The sequence below is a fragment of the Semicossyphus pulcher genome, unplaced genomic scaffold (assembly GCF_022749685.1).
Source record: "Semicossyphus pulcher isolate SPU_LCO1_2020_fin unplaced genomic scaffold, fSemPul1.0.p SCAF_19, whole genome shotgun sequence".
Classification (NCBI taxonomy): Eukaryota; Metazoa; Chordata; class Actinopteri; order Labriformes; family Labridae; genus Semicossyphus; species Semicossyphus pulcher.
Window position 1 is genome coordinate 10,702,481 of NW_027211692.1, and position 13,417 is coordinate 10,715,897.

Here is a 13,417-nt window from a genome sequence, read left to right on the forward strand (position 1 = left end):
ATGGCTTATTTCAGCTTCAGCTTCCTCTTCCTGACCTCCCTGTGTATTGCGGGCCGAGAGGCCCTCAGCATATCTGACTGCGGAGCGTTCGCTAGACGACCTGGTGAGATGGCTTTGACCTTCAATCACGTATATTTATTTTGGACTTAAGAGGTTATATTGATTTCAGTTCAGGTGTAGACCTTTAGGTAGGCCATATTGATTCTATTGTACCTTAGATATTTGGTTAACCCGTTGAAAGAGTGTTAATTAAGCTGGTAAATATGTGTTTACAGACGTTCAAACAGGCATAATAAATTAAATATTGACCATATTTTCTTAACTGTGGCTCTTCTTGCGCAAATATTACATTTTATGTGTATATTTGTAATTTTAAAATGTCTTAGTGACATGAAATTGCAGGTTTTTCTTTATATATCTTCCCATACATGCACAGTTATTCAAATTTTTCGTGCTTATTTCCGCCTTCTGAATGTGCACCAGAGAGAGGAGTTGAGGTGGCATACATCTTCTAATATGAAGAAAAATTACATCAGTATCTTTCAATAACATTGCCACCATATCACCATCAGAATACACTGATATCTCTGTGGTGTGCGGCACGTCTGCCATCAACCTGGCCATCCAAATCTGCCCGGTCATCTACACCGGATACAACAAGAGCTTACTGATCCTCAACCGCATCCGGGACAATGTGGACTGTCAGGGGACGCTGGACGACTCGGTGATTCCTCCCGTGGTGAGATTCAGCTTCCCCATCAGACAGGGAAATGCCTGTGGGAGCAACTTCTTGGTGAGTATTGCATCAATGAAGTGTCCTTATTTAAAGTCATGAGGGAGGGGGATCTTGTTAACTGTGAGCCGAGGGGAGTTAGAGCAGATTTAGGAAACTGAACGTGTAGAAGAGTGGTGTGTTTTTGGGCCTTGAAAGAAGAAGGGGTGAAAAAGAGATCACTGAGAGGAGAAGTGAGAGAATTTCAGCCAAACGTGATCTTGTGTAACGCAGACACACGCAATTCCAACAGTGTCTCATTTCTGTGGAAAGTTGTTCCACTTTCTTGCTGTGATTTCATCATCGCTGCCTGCTGTGCCCAACATTTATTTTTAACCATTTCTTAAATAATCATGTGTCTGTTAAATAATTCCTCAGACCACGAGCGCACCGGGGACGGGAATATTCTCAGACTTCTCCAACATCCAGACGGTGAACGTCAGCGGGGTGATCCGATCCTTCGACCCCACCATCGGGACCATCACCTACAATGCAGAGCTCAAGTATTACTATTCCTGTGCTTACCCACTGGAGTACCTCATTAACAACACCCAGGTGGACGTGTAAGTTACCATATGTGGGATAAAAAATACATTAAGACTTCTTACATTTCATTTGCACAACAGATGTGATCTCATCCCTTCCTCGCAGGTCTTCCTCCTCCATTGCTTTAAAGGACAACAATGGGAGCTTCATCAGCACCCTCAGCATGGCCTTGTACCAGGTGCCACATGACACAAGCCTCACATATGATATGTACCCATATTTCCACCTGGCATTCACTGTAACTCTAGGACATTGAGGTAACGTAAAAGGTTGTATAATGTCTTTTTTGTATCTTCTCTTCCTCTGCCAGGATATAAATTACACCAAGCCCCTTGTTATTCCACCTCTGGGCGTCGAACTGAGAACAGACATCTTTGTGCAGGTGGTGGCATCCAACCTGACATCCCAGTAAGAACCATTAACATTACACAGTGCTATACCTCTTTCATTGTATAATTCATACCTGGATGTGGATCAAACTTCTAAGAATTACACTTAAGTACGCGTGGAAAGTCGAGATAATTGTAGTTTTTCAATTTCCATTTTATGCTACTTTCCACTTATACTTTGCTGCATTTCAGGAGGACTTTTTTACATTACAGAAATGACAGTTTATGTCAATCGTACATAAGAAAATCTTGACCATTTTATGAAATACTCCAACCACATGATCAAAAGTAGGGGTGGGACAAAATATCGATACAGCAATATATCGTTGCCTTGACTTGTGCAACACAATTATTGATAGGCTGGTGCCAAATATCTATTTAAAAATATTAGCCCTGAGATTTCCCTGCGATTTTGACTCACTGCGTCATAACTTCATGACTCCTCTATATCGTGATATCATCGTTATCGTGGGCCACGTATCGCGTATTGAGCTCCCCTGCGATTCCCACCGCTAATCAAAAGATATGAATTGGGTGGATGTTCAGGAGTTGTCAGTAGTTCTACCAAAGAGACATTTCTGCTCTAAACTTTTCGCTTCTGTAGTTTCACTTTGAATGCAGAACTTTTACTACCTTGTACAGTATCTTACATTGCCACACAGGTTCTTTTACTTAAATCAAGGATCTGTGTACTTTGCTGTTTAAGAGGCAACCCAAAACAGTTATACGCCCTGTAAAACATTTGTTAAGCACGATGAAAGAGCAACATATAGATTTGATATGCTTTATTTTTCTTTCATTCTTAATATCTCCAGCACCAAGGCATCAAATGAAACAACGATTGACGGATTTAAAAAGAAAAAATAGCTATAAAGAATATCAAATGGAGCAGGAAAAAACATCCTGTTGCTGGTAAATGAACACGTCATAGAGAGTTTAGTACAACAAAACAAAATCAATGGCAGCTTTTTTTCTCGTCTTTTGCAATGCTGAAAGAAAAACAAATCCAATACACATTATGGCTTAACACTAGCCTTTTGTAATTCCGCACATTGCTTCAGCTAACCTATTATCCATGATGACCAATGATATTTTGTTTATTGTGGTCTGTGCTGCAATCATCGATCTTAACTGCAAAAGTATTTTCCTTGTAGGACATTCGATAAACATCTTATCTTAACTTTGCGAGCTGAAGTGAAGGTGAAGTTTCTCTTATAATGACAGTATGGATGGCTACAAGGAAACGTTTATAAATGTCTAGATAAAAATCATCTCTCCTAGTCTCCGACCTGATGACTGTGTCTTGATAGATTGTAAATTTGAGGCTTCCACCTGTGACCTGGAGTCTCTGACTCGGTGCTGGGGACCTCATTCTCTCTCCACAGGTACTTTGTGCTTCTGGACCGGTGCTACGCCTCGGTGAACCCTCAGCCTTCAAACTCCACCTTCTTCAACCTGTTTGTCTCGTAAGTCACAAAAACACCTTTAAAAAACCCACTAATTACAACTAGTTTTTTTCCCCCAGTCCTTCTAGGATTGTTAAGGGGTTCAGCAGCTCCACCTTTAAACTTTAACATATATCTACAGGTTTTCCTCTCCTCCATGCAACACGTGAAACACAGCTACCTGTAAATCCAAAGGGAGCCTAGTCGTAGTTTCGTTTCCCTTCCCTTCTATCATTAATACACTGCCTGTATGTATCCGTGTGATGTGCAAATGGGGCACTTGTGAGGTTCGCCTTTTATTGAAAGGTGCTCCATAGAACAGCTCACCACCATGCTGGAAAACGGGGATAGCCAAAAGGCCCGCTTCTACTTCCCGGCGTTCCGCTTCATCGAGCAGCAGAATGAGACCATCTCCACCTACTATCTGCACTGCATCACCCGCCTGTGCGAGCAGAGCACCTGCAGCACCTTCAAGGTAGAAAAAGCACCTCATGCATTTAAAGCAGACATCTTTAATTCCAGACAGATCATCAACTCGTGTCTCTCTGTCTGGTTTGATCCACAGCAATGCAACAGGAAGAGGAGGAGTGTGGAGACCACGGTGGTCCAGGAGAGCATCACTGAGCCGTCTGTGCTCACAGTGGCAATCAGGACCAAGACAGAGAACCGTATGTACCCTATGTGTCCTTCTATTTGTTGTTTCTTTCTGTTTCTATTTGTGAAAATGAGTTCAGGAGTCAGACATAAGTATCAAAAAGAGATTTTCATCAAACCTCATCAAGTAAATAACACATAAAACATTGTGAGACGCTAACATCTCTCAGGTGGTTATAATATTTATGACTAAAGGCATAATTTGACTTTTTTTCATTAGTTATCTTGCTGAGATTTAGATGAGAAGATCGATACCATTCTCGTGGCTGTGCGCCAAAATATGACGCCACAGCTAGCAGCCAGTTAGCCTAGCTTAGCATTAGGACTGTAAATAGAAGTAGTCCACCAAGTAACCCCCTTTAAAAATGACAACGTGATTTTAACACTGATTTATTTATGGATTGAACATACATAATTTTAAGTACTAAACTTTACAGTGGTAAAGTGGTAGATTGACACTTGCTGTTTCCCGCCTATATTAAGTCCGTATGCTAAGCTAAGCTAAATGGCTACTTCTGTTTTGCTTATAGGTGACAAAGTATGCCTTCATAAGAATCAAAAAGAATATAGATTTTGCTTAAATGTTATACATATAATACATGTAACACATAAGGAACATCCAAGACGAAACACCTGGAAAAAGGCTGGCTCCTGCTTTCAGCACCTGGAAAAGTGTTCTTGGCACATGTCTAGTTTACCAGTTGGCAAAACCAATCATCACAATTTTCTGTCTTTTCCCTCCTGCTCTCACTCTTTTCCTCTCCATACTTATATTTATTTTTGGCAAACAATATTTTGTACATAATCTCCCTCAAAATGAAACACTGACTCTCCCTGTCCTTTTTGCAGCTGTTCTCGCCAAAGACGAGGGTAAGTATCATATATATTAACTTGACTGAAATGAGAGCAGCCATATGCAAACTTTTTACTAAGTAGATTTTTCCAGAAATGAAAAGCATTTCTTATCTACAGCAAGTCACAATGTCTTCTGTTGTCTGCTGTAATTAAGCATCCCATAATGCTGTTACTCTCATTTGTGCACAGCGCTGTCTGGTGGCCAGTCTGATGGCAAGCGGGCCTCTGTTGGCCTGGGAATTGCTGTGGCAGTCCTCATTGTGATAGGGGTGGCAGCCATTTTGATGGCCACGACTTTTTATAGAAAACTGAAGCGGCTAAGCTAGCAGCCGCCCAATAAATGTTGATGAAGAGAGGTCAGCACAGGCTAAATGATATAATGAGTTTGACAGGGTGACATTCACATACTGGTGGAGGTGCATTATGTATGTATGTAGGACTCTGATGTACTGAATCAAACTATTGATTGGAGCACTTAATGTTTCTTAGCCATCCCTCAGGGACTGTTAGACTTTATGGACGGTGAAGTCTGAATAAAGCACCTTTCATAATAGCATGCTCATAAGGAAAGAAAGAAAGTTACTCAGCTCTGATCTTAAAGGAATAGCTCGACATTTTGGGAACTACAAACACTTGCTGGTCCTGGCCATAAGTACAAATAACATAGTGACTTTTCAATATTGCACTTTAGTTTCTATGCAAATTAACCAGTCAAGATGTAATGTATTATTTCAAGAGCTTTAAAGGTGCTGGAAGGTGCACTCTGTTACCTTTGGATAGAGCAAGGCTAGCTGTTTACCCCAGTATCCAGTCATTTTGCTAAGCTAAGCTAAGCTAAGCTAAGCTATGCTTAGATAATATGCTCCTGGCTCCAGATTAATGTTTATCATACTGACTGTTTCCCACTGTATGCAGTCATTATGCTATGCTAAGCTAAACTAAGCTATGCTACCTTAAGATAACTGGCTACTGGCTCCAGACTAATGTTTAGCATACAGACTGTTTCCCACTGTATGCACTCATTATGCTCAGCTTTGCTAAGCTAACTGGCTACTCGCTTCAGGTTAATGTTTAGTATACGGACTGTTTCCCATTGTATGCAGTCATTATGCTAAGCTAAGATAACTGGCTACTGGCTCCAGATTAATATTTATCATACAGACAGTTTCCTACTGTATGCTGTCATTATGCTATGCTAAGCTAAACTAAGCTATGCTACGTTAAGATAACTGGCTACTGGCTCCAGACTAATGTTTAGCATACAGACTGTTTCCCACTGTATGCACTCATTATGCTCAGCTTTGCTAAGCTAACTGGCTACTCGCTTCAGATAAATGTTTAGTATACAGACTGTTATCCGCTGTATGCAGTCATTAAGCTAAGCTAACTGGCTACTGGCTCCAGATTAATATTTATCATACAGACAGTTTCCTACTTTATGCTGTCATTATGCTATCCTAAGCTAAGCTAAGCTAACTGGCTGCTGGCTCCAGCTACATCTTTAGCATACAGTTATGATATTAGCATCAAACTTCTCATCCTACTTTTGGCAAGATAGCAAGTAAATGTATTTTCCACGATGTCGAACTTTTCCTTTAACTCACAGACAGGGTCGAAGCAAATTGAACTCATTGAATCATTGAATTCAACTGCCTACTTTTTTGTCTCGCATTAAGTATTCTTTGATTCAAGTACTTAATTTGAAATCCAGAAATAAATACATGCTGTGTGTGACCCATTCACATGAACGACACAGACAGTTGACTGCACACCGTTAACTATTTGTAATCCACGTTTGATGGTCTTATAAGCAGCATAGATGAGTTTGTCCACACCGGGGCTGACATGTTGCATGTTATATGTAGAAAACGCATGTGTAATTAATTAATTTCTAGATGCACAACGAGTTTCCCATTACCCTGCATTCTGTTGGTGTTCACACAGACTACACTGACAATTCATTTCAAGAGAATGAGCGGGTAAATTTACGTATTTATTTGCAGAATTAGCTTGTAAATGATGTATTCAAGCCTGCGTTATACCAGGGGAACTCACTTAGTTTTAATACTTGTAATAATGTATAATCTACTGTGGCAACTGTTCTAAGAAAGTTTGTATATTTCAACGAAGTGAATGATTGCTGCTGTGTAAATTTGTGCCATTTTCATGTCACTCGTGCATTCTAACTGTAACTATTAAAGCTTGCAAGATGTGAAACAAGAGGTTGTGTCTTCCAACAGCAGACACTCACCTGCAAAGAATACTCTGCATGAAGTGAACTACAGCCGTGTGTTAGAATACATTTTAAAGTTCAGATGAAACAATTCCTGACATATAAAAAGGCTTTGGTTATCTTTAGCGCAGTTTGGGAATTTAAAGTAAATTAAAAGGATTAATTCATCAAGATTAAGATATCTGGCACACATGCTTATATGCTGTTTTATTACCGCAGGAATCAGATCGAGCTAAAAGTAGAGCTGTTCAATATGAATATTTGTATCTCACATTCACAGTTGTTTTGAAGCACAGGGGATAAAAGAAAGTTTATGTGGAGGTTGGAGGAGGGATGTTTTTGTAATGATCCTCCACTAGAGGGTGTCTAATCACCATTTTCTTTTAATGTCATTTTTTAGGGCAGGTTCTGCAGCTGAGATTTTAAGGTTGAGACGATCACAGTGCCATTAATCAATACATAATGGTTTAACACTCAGGAATATCCAACATTGAAGAGAATAAAAAAGTCTTCATTGTCAAAAAATCCTAGAGTCAATCAAGATTAGATTTGTTTCATTGTTCACAATCTACACCACAAGCGTATTTCTCTTCATGTCAGCAGTGCGCAGCGCAGAAAGTTCACAATCTGCTCATATTTACGACTTACATGGAGGTAAGATTGATTATGTGTCTGAGCGACCCAGCGGAAAGCGAGATGTCTTCTCCTGTACACCATAAAAAGAACAAGCAAGGCAATCAGCTGGCCTGACAAATGATCTAATTACAAGTTCCTGTATTGTTAAGTAGGCCATGACAAACTCGGTGAGAAGACGACCCACTTTGAATGGTGAGGGGGGGATAAATCAGCTGAGCTGGAAGGTGGTGCCCCATTAAGACTGCAGTAACTGTATGTTCGGGATAAATCCCCCCTTTTATGAGTTCCCTGTAATTTAATTAAACCAACAGGGATAAAACGCATGCTCTGTCGCTCTCTAATGGTGAGGACATTAACCTTTGGATCCAGCTGCTTTGCCCTCCATAATGTTAATAGCCGTGGGGGGAGCAGAATGAAGAGAAATTTGCAATGGGTTTGCTGCCTAATGCTGCTATTGACAATGCGTTTTCTCACCATATTTAAAGTCAACTCATGTTGTACGCATCTTGTAAGCAGCATTGCTATAGCTGCCACAATTTCTTTTTTTTATTGTGTGCAAAAGACATCAGGATGACATTGTGCTCTTTTTTGTACTTCAAATTTCGGGCTGTTTTGTCCTCAGCTGAAGGAATAATTGTCCTGTCATTTCAGTTCAAATTAATATGCATATGAGTCTGTCTGCAGGCCATACATTAAGTTTAGTAGACAGCACAATCATGAAAAATTGATGGACCTGTTCTAATTTGGGGCGGGCATACGGACATGAAGACTCTGTGAATATGATGACTTTGAATAAACAGTGTCAGAGTCGAGCTAATGGGCTGATGTGATGTGCTAATGCGCTGGGATGGGTTCAACACAGGTAAATGTGAGAAAACTTAACAAAGGTAGCAGACTGCTGGACTGCTGAGCAGGCGAAGGAAGCCGGAAGGTCCACCTGTTCCATTAACCTTTGGTAATGAGACAGTGAAGCTGGGATACTGTGGGCAAAGTGTAATGTCATGTTCACGTCATATCAGAGGAAGCAGGAGAGGAGCTAATAGGACACCTTTTCTTAGCTACATCCTGCACATGTTTGAGGATAGAGTTAAACGTTTTAGGAGATATAATAGAGGTTTTTGGCAGAGAGTTGTAAGAAGAGTAGCACTGCAGTAATATCTGTTTGTGGAGAAAATGCAGCCAATGTTAGCTTAGCGTAGAATAGAGACTGGAAACGATGGCTGTGTCTTTACAAAACTTCTAAATGTCACCTGTTATGTGATAGTCGGGCATATAACAGAATATGTTTGACTTTGTAGGTTTAAGAAGTTTTGGTTGTGTCACCTTTGTAAACAACCAGGCTCGTTGCTCTCAGTTTTCATTCTTCTTGCTTAGCTAAGCTAAGCTAACTCTCCTAACTCTAGCTCTAGAGAGTAAATACATTGCTTAGTGAGCTTCAGGAGTGCTGGTGGTGTTTCATTACCTTTGGACAGAGCCAGGCTAGCTGTTATCTCATTTCAAGTCTTTAGCTAAGCTAACCATTTTCCTGGCTCCAGCTTAGCAATTAGCTTCAGCTAATGGACAGGTATGACAGTGGTGTTTATTCACTCTGAGCAAGAAAGTAAATAAGTTAGTGAGTTTTAGGGGGGCTTAAAAGTGGATTTTGTTATCTCTGTTTGGCTAGTTGTGTCCTTTAATTTACATTTCTGTTATGCTAGCTTAACAAACCCTTTGCTGGCTTTAGTGTATGGACAGATATGAGAGGGCAGTCTAACTTCTTAAATAACTATCAAACTATTTAAGTTTAAATTATGGGAAAGTCACACTTTTCTTAAAGCGCAGATATTATTAATATTAGCGCCTGATAACGAGCAAACACTGATTAGCAAAAGTGTGTTGATTAAACCCCAGTTTAATGGATATAAGTTATATTGTTGTTGTACATATTTCTTAGTGTCACGTATCATTTGTCCAATGGGAATGTCTTGCTGGGAGGAGTGGCTGTTTCGCCACTTCCCCCGCCTTTATGCTAAGCTAACCAATAAAGAAACAATCACATATCCCAAACTGTCCCTACTTTGTCAATTTTTTAAAATCCATATTGGAGGAAGCTGCTGAAAATATCCCTAAAATCCTGGCTGTTAATTGAAGGCTTGACAAGCATTCCCCCGTCAGCAGCTGGTGTTTATGTGATACAATATGAATGCAGCATATGCCCAAGTGTAGGTACAGCATCAGTTCAGTCGGTGTATGTGGAGTGTGTGAGTAAGTGTTGGTCCAATTAGTGCCGAGAGTGGGAGTGGACAAGGGTGAATGTAGAACAGCAGAACATACTGTTAAGCCTCCGGGGGCTGTTGTGAGATAAATTTAATTGACTGTAAACGTCTGACAGATTATCTGCCATCATTGATGGCTGCAAAATGTAAGACAAAAAGAGAATCCAAAATAAAAGTCTTGAAGACAGCGTGATTGGCATGTAGCTTGAAGCACAGTGTGTTATGTGTGAATACGAGAGCTTGAACCTCCAATTAGCATCTTTTTTTTGTGAGTAAATCAGCTCCCATGGATATTCAGAGTCAGACTTATAACTCTAGAAACAAAAACTCGACTGGTATAATTTAAAGCATAGAGAGTAAACTTGGAGCCAATCAGATTCCTGTGAGTTCATGCTCAGTTAAATGCCAACAGTGAAATCAGTTGTGGGAACACATTCAGCTGAGAGCAGGGAAATAAGTAGCAAGTACTTTTTTTAAAAGATGTGTTTCGATTTGTGCGTTTGACAAGTTCCTTGGCTCCAAATGAAGTGAGATCAGTTACCCTGATTGCAAAAAATGAGTTGCCAAACGAACAGAAAAAGGAGGTTCTGACACAAAGTAGGAATGATTTGTAATCCAAGCAAAGGATTTAGAATATTTTCCGCTTACATTTAATGTTAGTTTTCCTTGATGCCACTGAAATACACTTTTACACCCTCTTTTTAATGTGGAACTTTATGTCTTATAGATCTCCTATAACCTCCTTTTCTGATTAGCCTGTTCCTGCTGTGATATGTTGGCTATTAAGGAACAATTTACTAAATTCTCACAAAACAAATCAGAATAAAATACTTCTTTCTTTTCTTTGTCCTTTTATGCCTTTTTTTGACAGGGAGGACAGTGGATAGTGTCGGAGAGAGGGGAGGAGAGTGGGGGCGACATGCGGCAAGGGCCAAGGGCGTGGGCTGCAGCTGCATCGAGGACTGAGCCTCTGTACATGGAAGGCACCATTTAACCGCTGAGCTAAACCAGCGGCCCAAATTTCTAGCCAACAGTTGCTTTTTTCTAAATTCAGCAGAAAAAGAGCAACATTACCTTTTATTTTTTTAGACACATTGTTGCCCCTTGACTAATGTAGGTCCAGTATTCCCTCTGCTTTTAGCTGTTTTTTGGCCCCTTCGCAGCTAAATGTTCTGCTATGTTGACCAGCTAGTTGCTAATTTGTCTGCTGCTTAGTGCTGGACAGGAAGGAGCCAGTGGATTCATTAGAATATGTATCTGTTGTCAGCAGATGAAAGTGGCTAAAAGTTGCTAAAATTCTGCAAAGAGTTCAGGGAAACTCCAGAGTTTGCTGATGATTCTACGGCTCCTTTGAAATAAAACGTAGCCATGTGAGCCATTAAGCTTCAACTACTGTTGTTTGTGTGAAGCACCTGATTACACCCCTCATCAGGTTAGCTTTACAAGTAGCTGCAGGTCTTAGGTATGCTGACTGAGGACAAACAGGTTTGAGGCTTTGGTCCTCCTGCAACCTTAGTCAGAATGAAGACAGCTAAAGTGTCAAATCCCCGCAAAAGGGGGAATAATCCTATTCCGGATGAACGGCTCCAATCTGTCTTCGTACCTGGAGTTAAAATCCTCTCAAGGATTTTTTTTCAGGACTTCTAGATTATCAGAGCATGCATCCCTTACACCTGGGTGAGTACGAAAAACCACAGGAATTTCTCTGAGAAGAGCCGGCCACCCATGAGAAAAGTATTAAGTGTCGTCTCGGCTCGAGCACTTCAGAATCCCTAAAAGCATCAGTAAATTCACTCGGAGAGTTCAGTTTAGGGGAGTTTAAAGCTCTCTGAATAAGAAGCCATTATCCATTATTTTTCCTCCTTTTAGAATTATGGCAATTTCTATTCAGGATCATTTCATCGCCTGCATTTAGATATTTCATTGTTGTGTCTTGAATAAATTGCCTGAAAAGTGAAAAAAGGCCAGCATCACCTTGTCCCACTTCATCTTAACTTATTTGTCAAGCTGTCCGTCATCCTTTCAACAGGGGGCTACTTGTTAATGATTGATGCGGCACCTCTTAATGTGATGGATGAATCGCCTGCTGCATGATGGGACAGGGTGAGTCACCCAACCCTGCTCCCCTCCCCCACCACTCACCGCCACTCTGCGCGTGAGGGAGACACACGCCTTGTGTCCATCGATGGAGGAACAAAGGCTCTTTCAATTTAGGCCCCATCAATAATGTACAGCTGAGGAGGCCTTTTGCTAAAGGAGCCCTGTAAAAGCCGGGGCATTGTTGTGGTGCAGCAATGGTTTTTGACTGGTTTATTATCTCCTCCTATCTCTGAACACTGAGTCATGTATGGTGTCATCGTTTTATTATTTTCCTATGGCAGCATCACTGTGATGTCTGAGAGCCCCCTTGAGCTGCTTTGTTTCTCTGGAGGCTGCAGCCCGGGCGCTGGAGAATATGTCAACAGCGAGATAAGAGGCCCGCCACAGTCTGTGATTTATCGCCCATGTCATACATTTGCACACACTGTCTATAAAAGAGAACATATAAAGAAATATATAAGTAGAAGCGAGACTGTGTATTAAATCTGATATTTTCAGAGTTTGTTTTTTTATAGAAAACACTCAGAGCCTGATCAGAGGGAGGGGAAGGAAGCAAGAAAAATACAAAATGAAGAAATCACTAATCAGAATAAGTAATAAATTAAAACCACAGAAACGTACGGCCATAAATAGAAGCCTGACTGAAATCCACTGAAGTCTTTCAGCAAGTCTTCAGGGAGGCTGAAAAACACCCTCGTGATGTTCACCAGCACAACATGGGAAGTTTAAAGGTCAGGGTCATCACTCAGGGATATACTCAGAGAAGTGCTTTAAAAGTACTCAATATATATATCCTAAACTTTAAAGACAAACAGGGCCTGTGCTACACAGGGTTGGACGTGATGTTAGAAGTTAAAATCAAGGCGTAAACATTTTGTACTGCTGGGATATAAGTGGGATGTGATGGAGGCAAAACTAACATGTTCTGAGAAAAGATTAAAAGATAAAAGTTCAAAATTGGGAAGAGGTGTCGATCTATAAATGTTTGCACGTGCAAAGAAAGCTGTCAAAGATTTTAACAACACTTAAAGTCCACTGCCGAGCTAGCAGCATTGTTAGGCTAGCATACTGTGCTTTGAGCTACATGCTAACATCAGCTAACATGCTCACAATGAATGAATATTTTCATCAACATGTTCACCATTTAAGTGTAATGTATTAGCATGCTAGCTAATGAGCTAATTAGCATACAAATACAATGTGCCTAACTTTTGCAGGTGGTTTTATTTGCTATAATTGTCTGACAAACTGTATCTTAGACCTGACAATGGTGTAGATTGATACTCCAAAATACTCACAATTCATCCTTTAAGCACCAGTGATGTTATAGCCAAATGTTATATAGTTTTTGAGGTAGGCTATTTAATTCAGATGATGTAAACATCATGGTGACTCAAAAGTAGAGCCAGAGTTTTAGCGTCTGTGTACCAAGAATGTCCAAAACATATTTCATGGAAATCTATCCAACAGTTGTTGAGATATTTCAGTCTGGGCGGAAAGAAACGACCTTCAAATTCCTTGACCCAATCGCT

The 13,417-nt window shown here is 40.4% G+C and overlaps 1 protein-coding gene across 1 annotated transcript; it reads left to right on the forward strand.

The window, feature by feature from the left end:
- LOC138597497 (zona pellucida-like domain-containing protein 1) lies at positions 1–4,987 on the forward strand. Its single transcript, XM_069669101.1, has 10 exons — positions 1–103; positions 573–793; positions 1,151–1,335; positions 1,424–1,496; positions 1,629–1,726; positions 3,093–3,173; positions 3,459–3,627; positions 3,718–3,820; positions 4,656–4,676; positions 4,851–4,987. Exons 1-10 carry the CDS (start codon positions 1–3, stop codon positions 4,985–4,987), a joined length of 1,191 nt encoding a protein of 396 aa, XP_069525202.1.
- The last annotated feature ends 8,430 nt before the right edge of the window (positions 4,988–13,417 follow it).

Coding starts and splice junctions, on each gene's coding strand:
- LOC138597497 (XM_069669101.1), top strand. CDS start 1: ATGGCTTATTTCAGCTTCAGCTTCCTCTTCCTGACCTCCCTGTGTATT. Junction 104..572: donor AGCGTTCGCTAGACGACCTG/GTGAGATGGCTT, acceptor TATCACCATCAG/AATACACTGATATCTCTGTG. Junction 3,174..3,458: donor TTCTTCAACCTGTTTGTCTC/GTAAGTCACAAA, acceptor TTTTATTGAAAG/GTGCTCCATAGAACAGCTCA.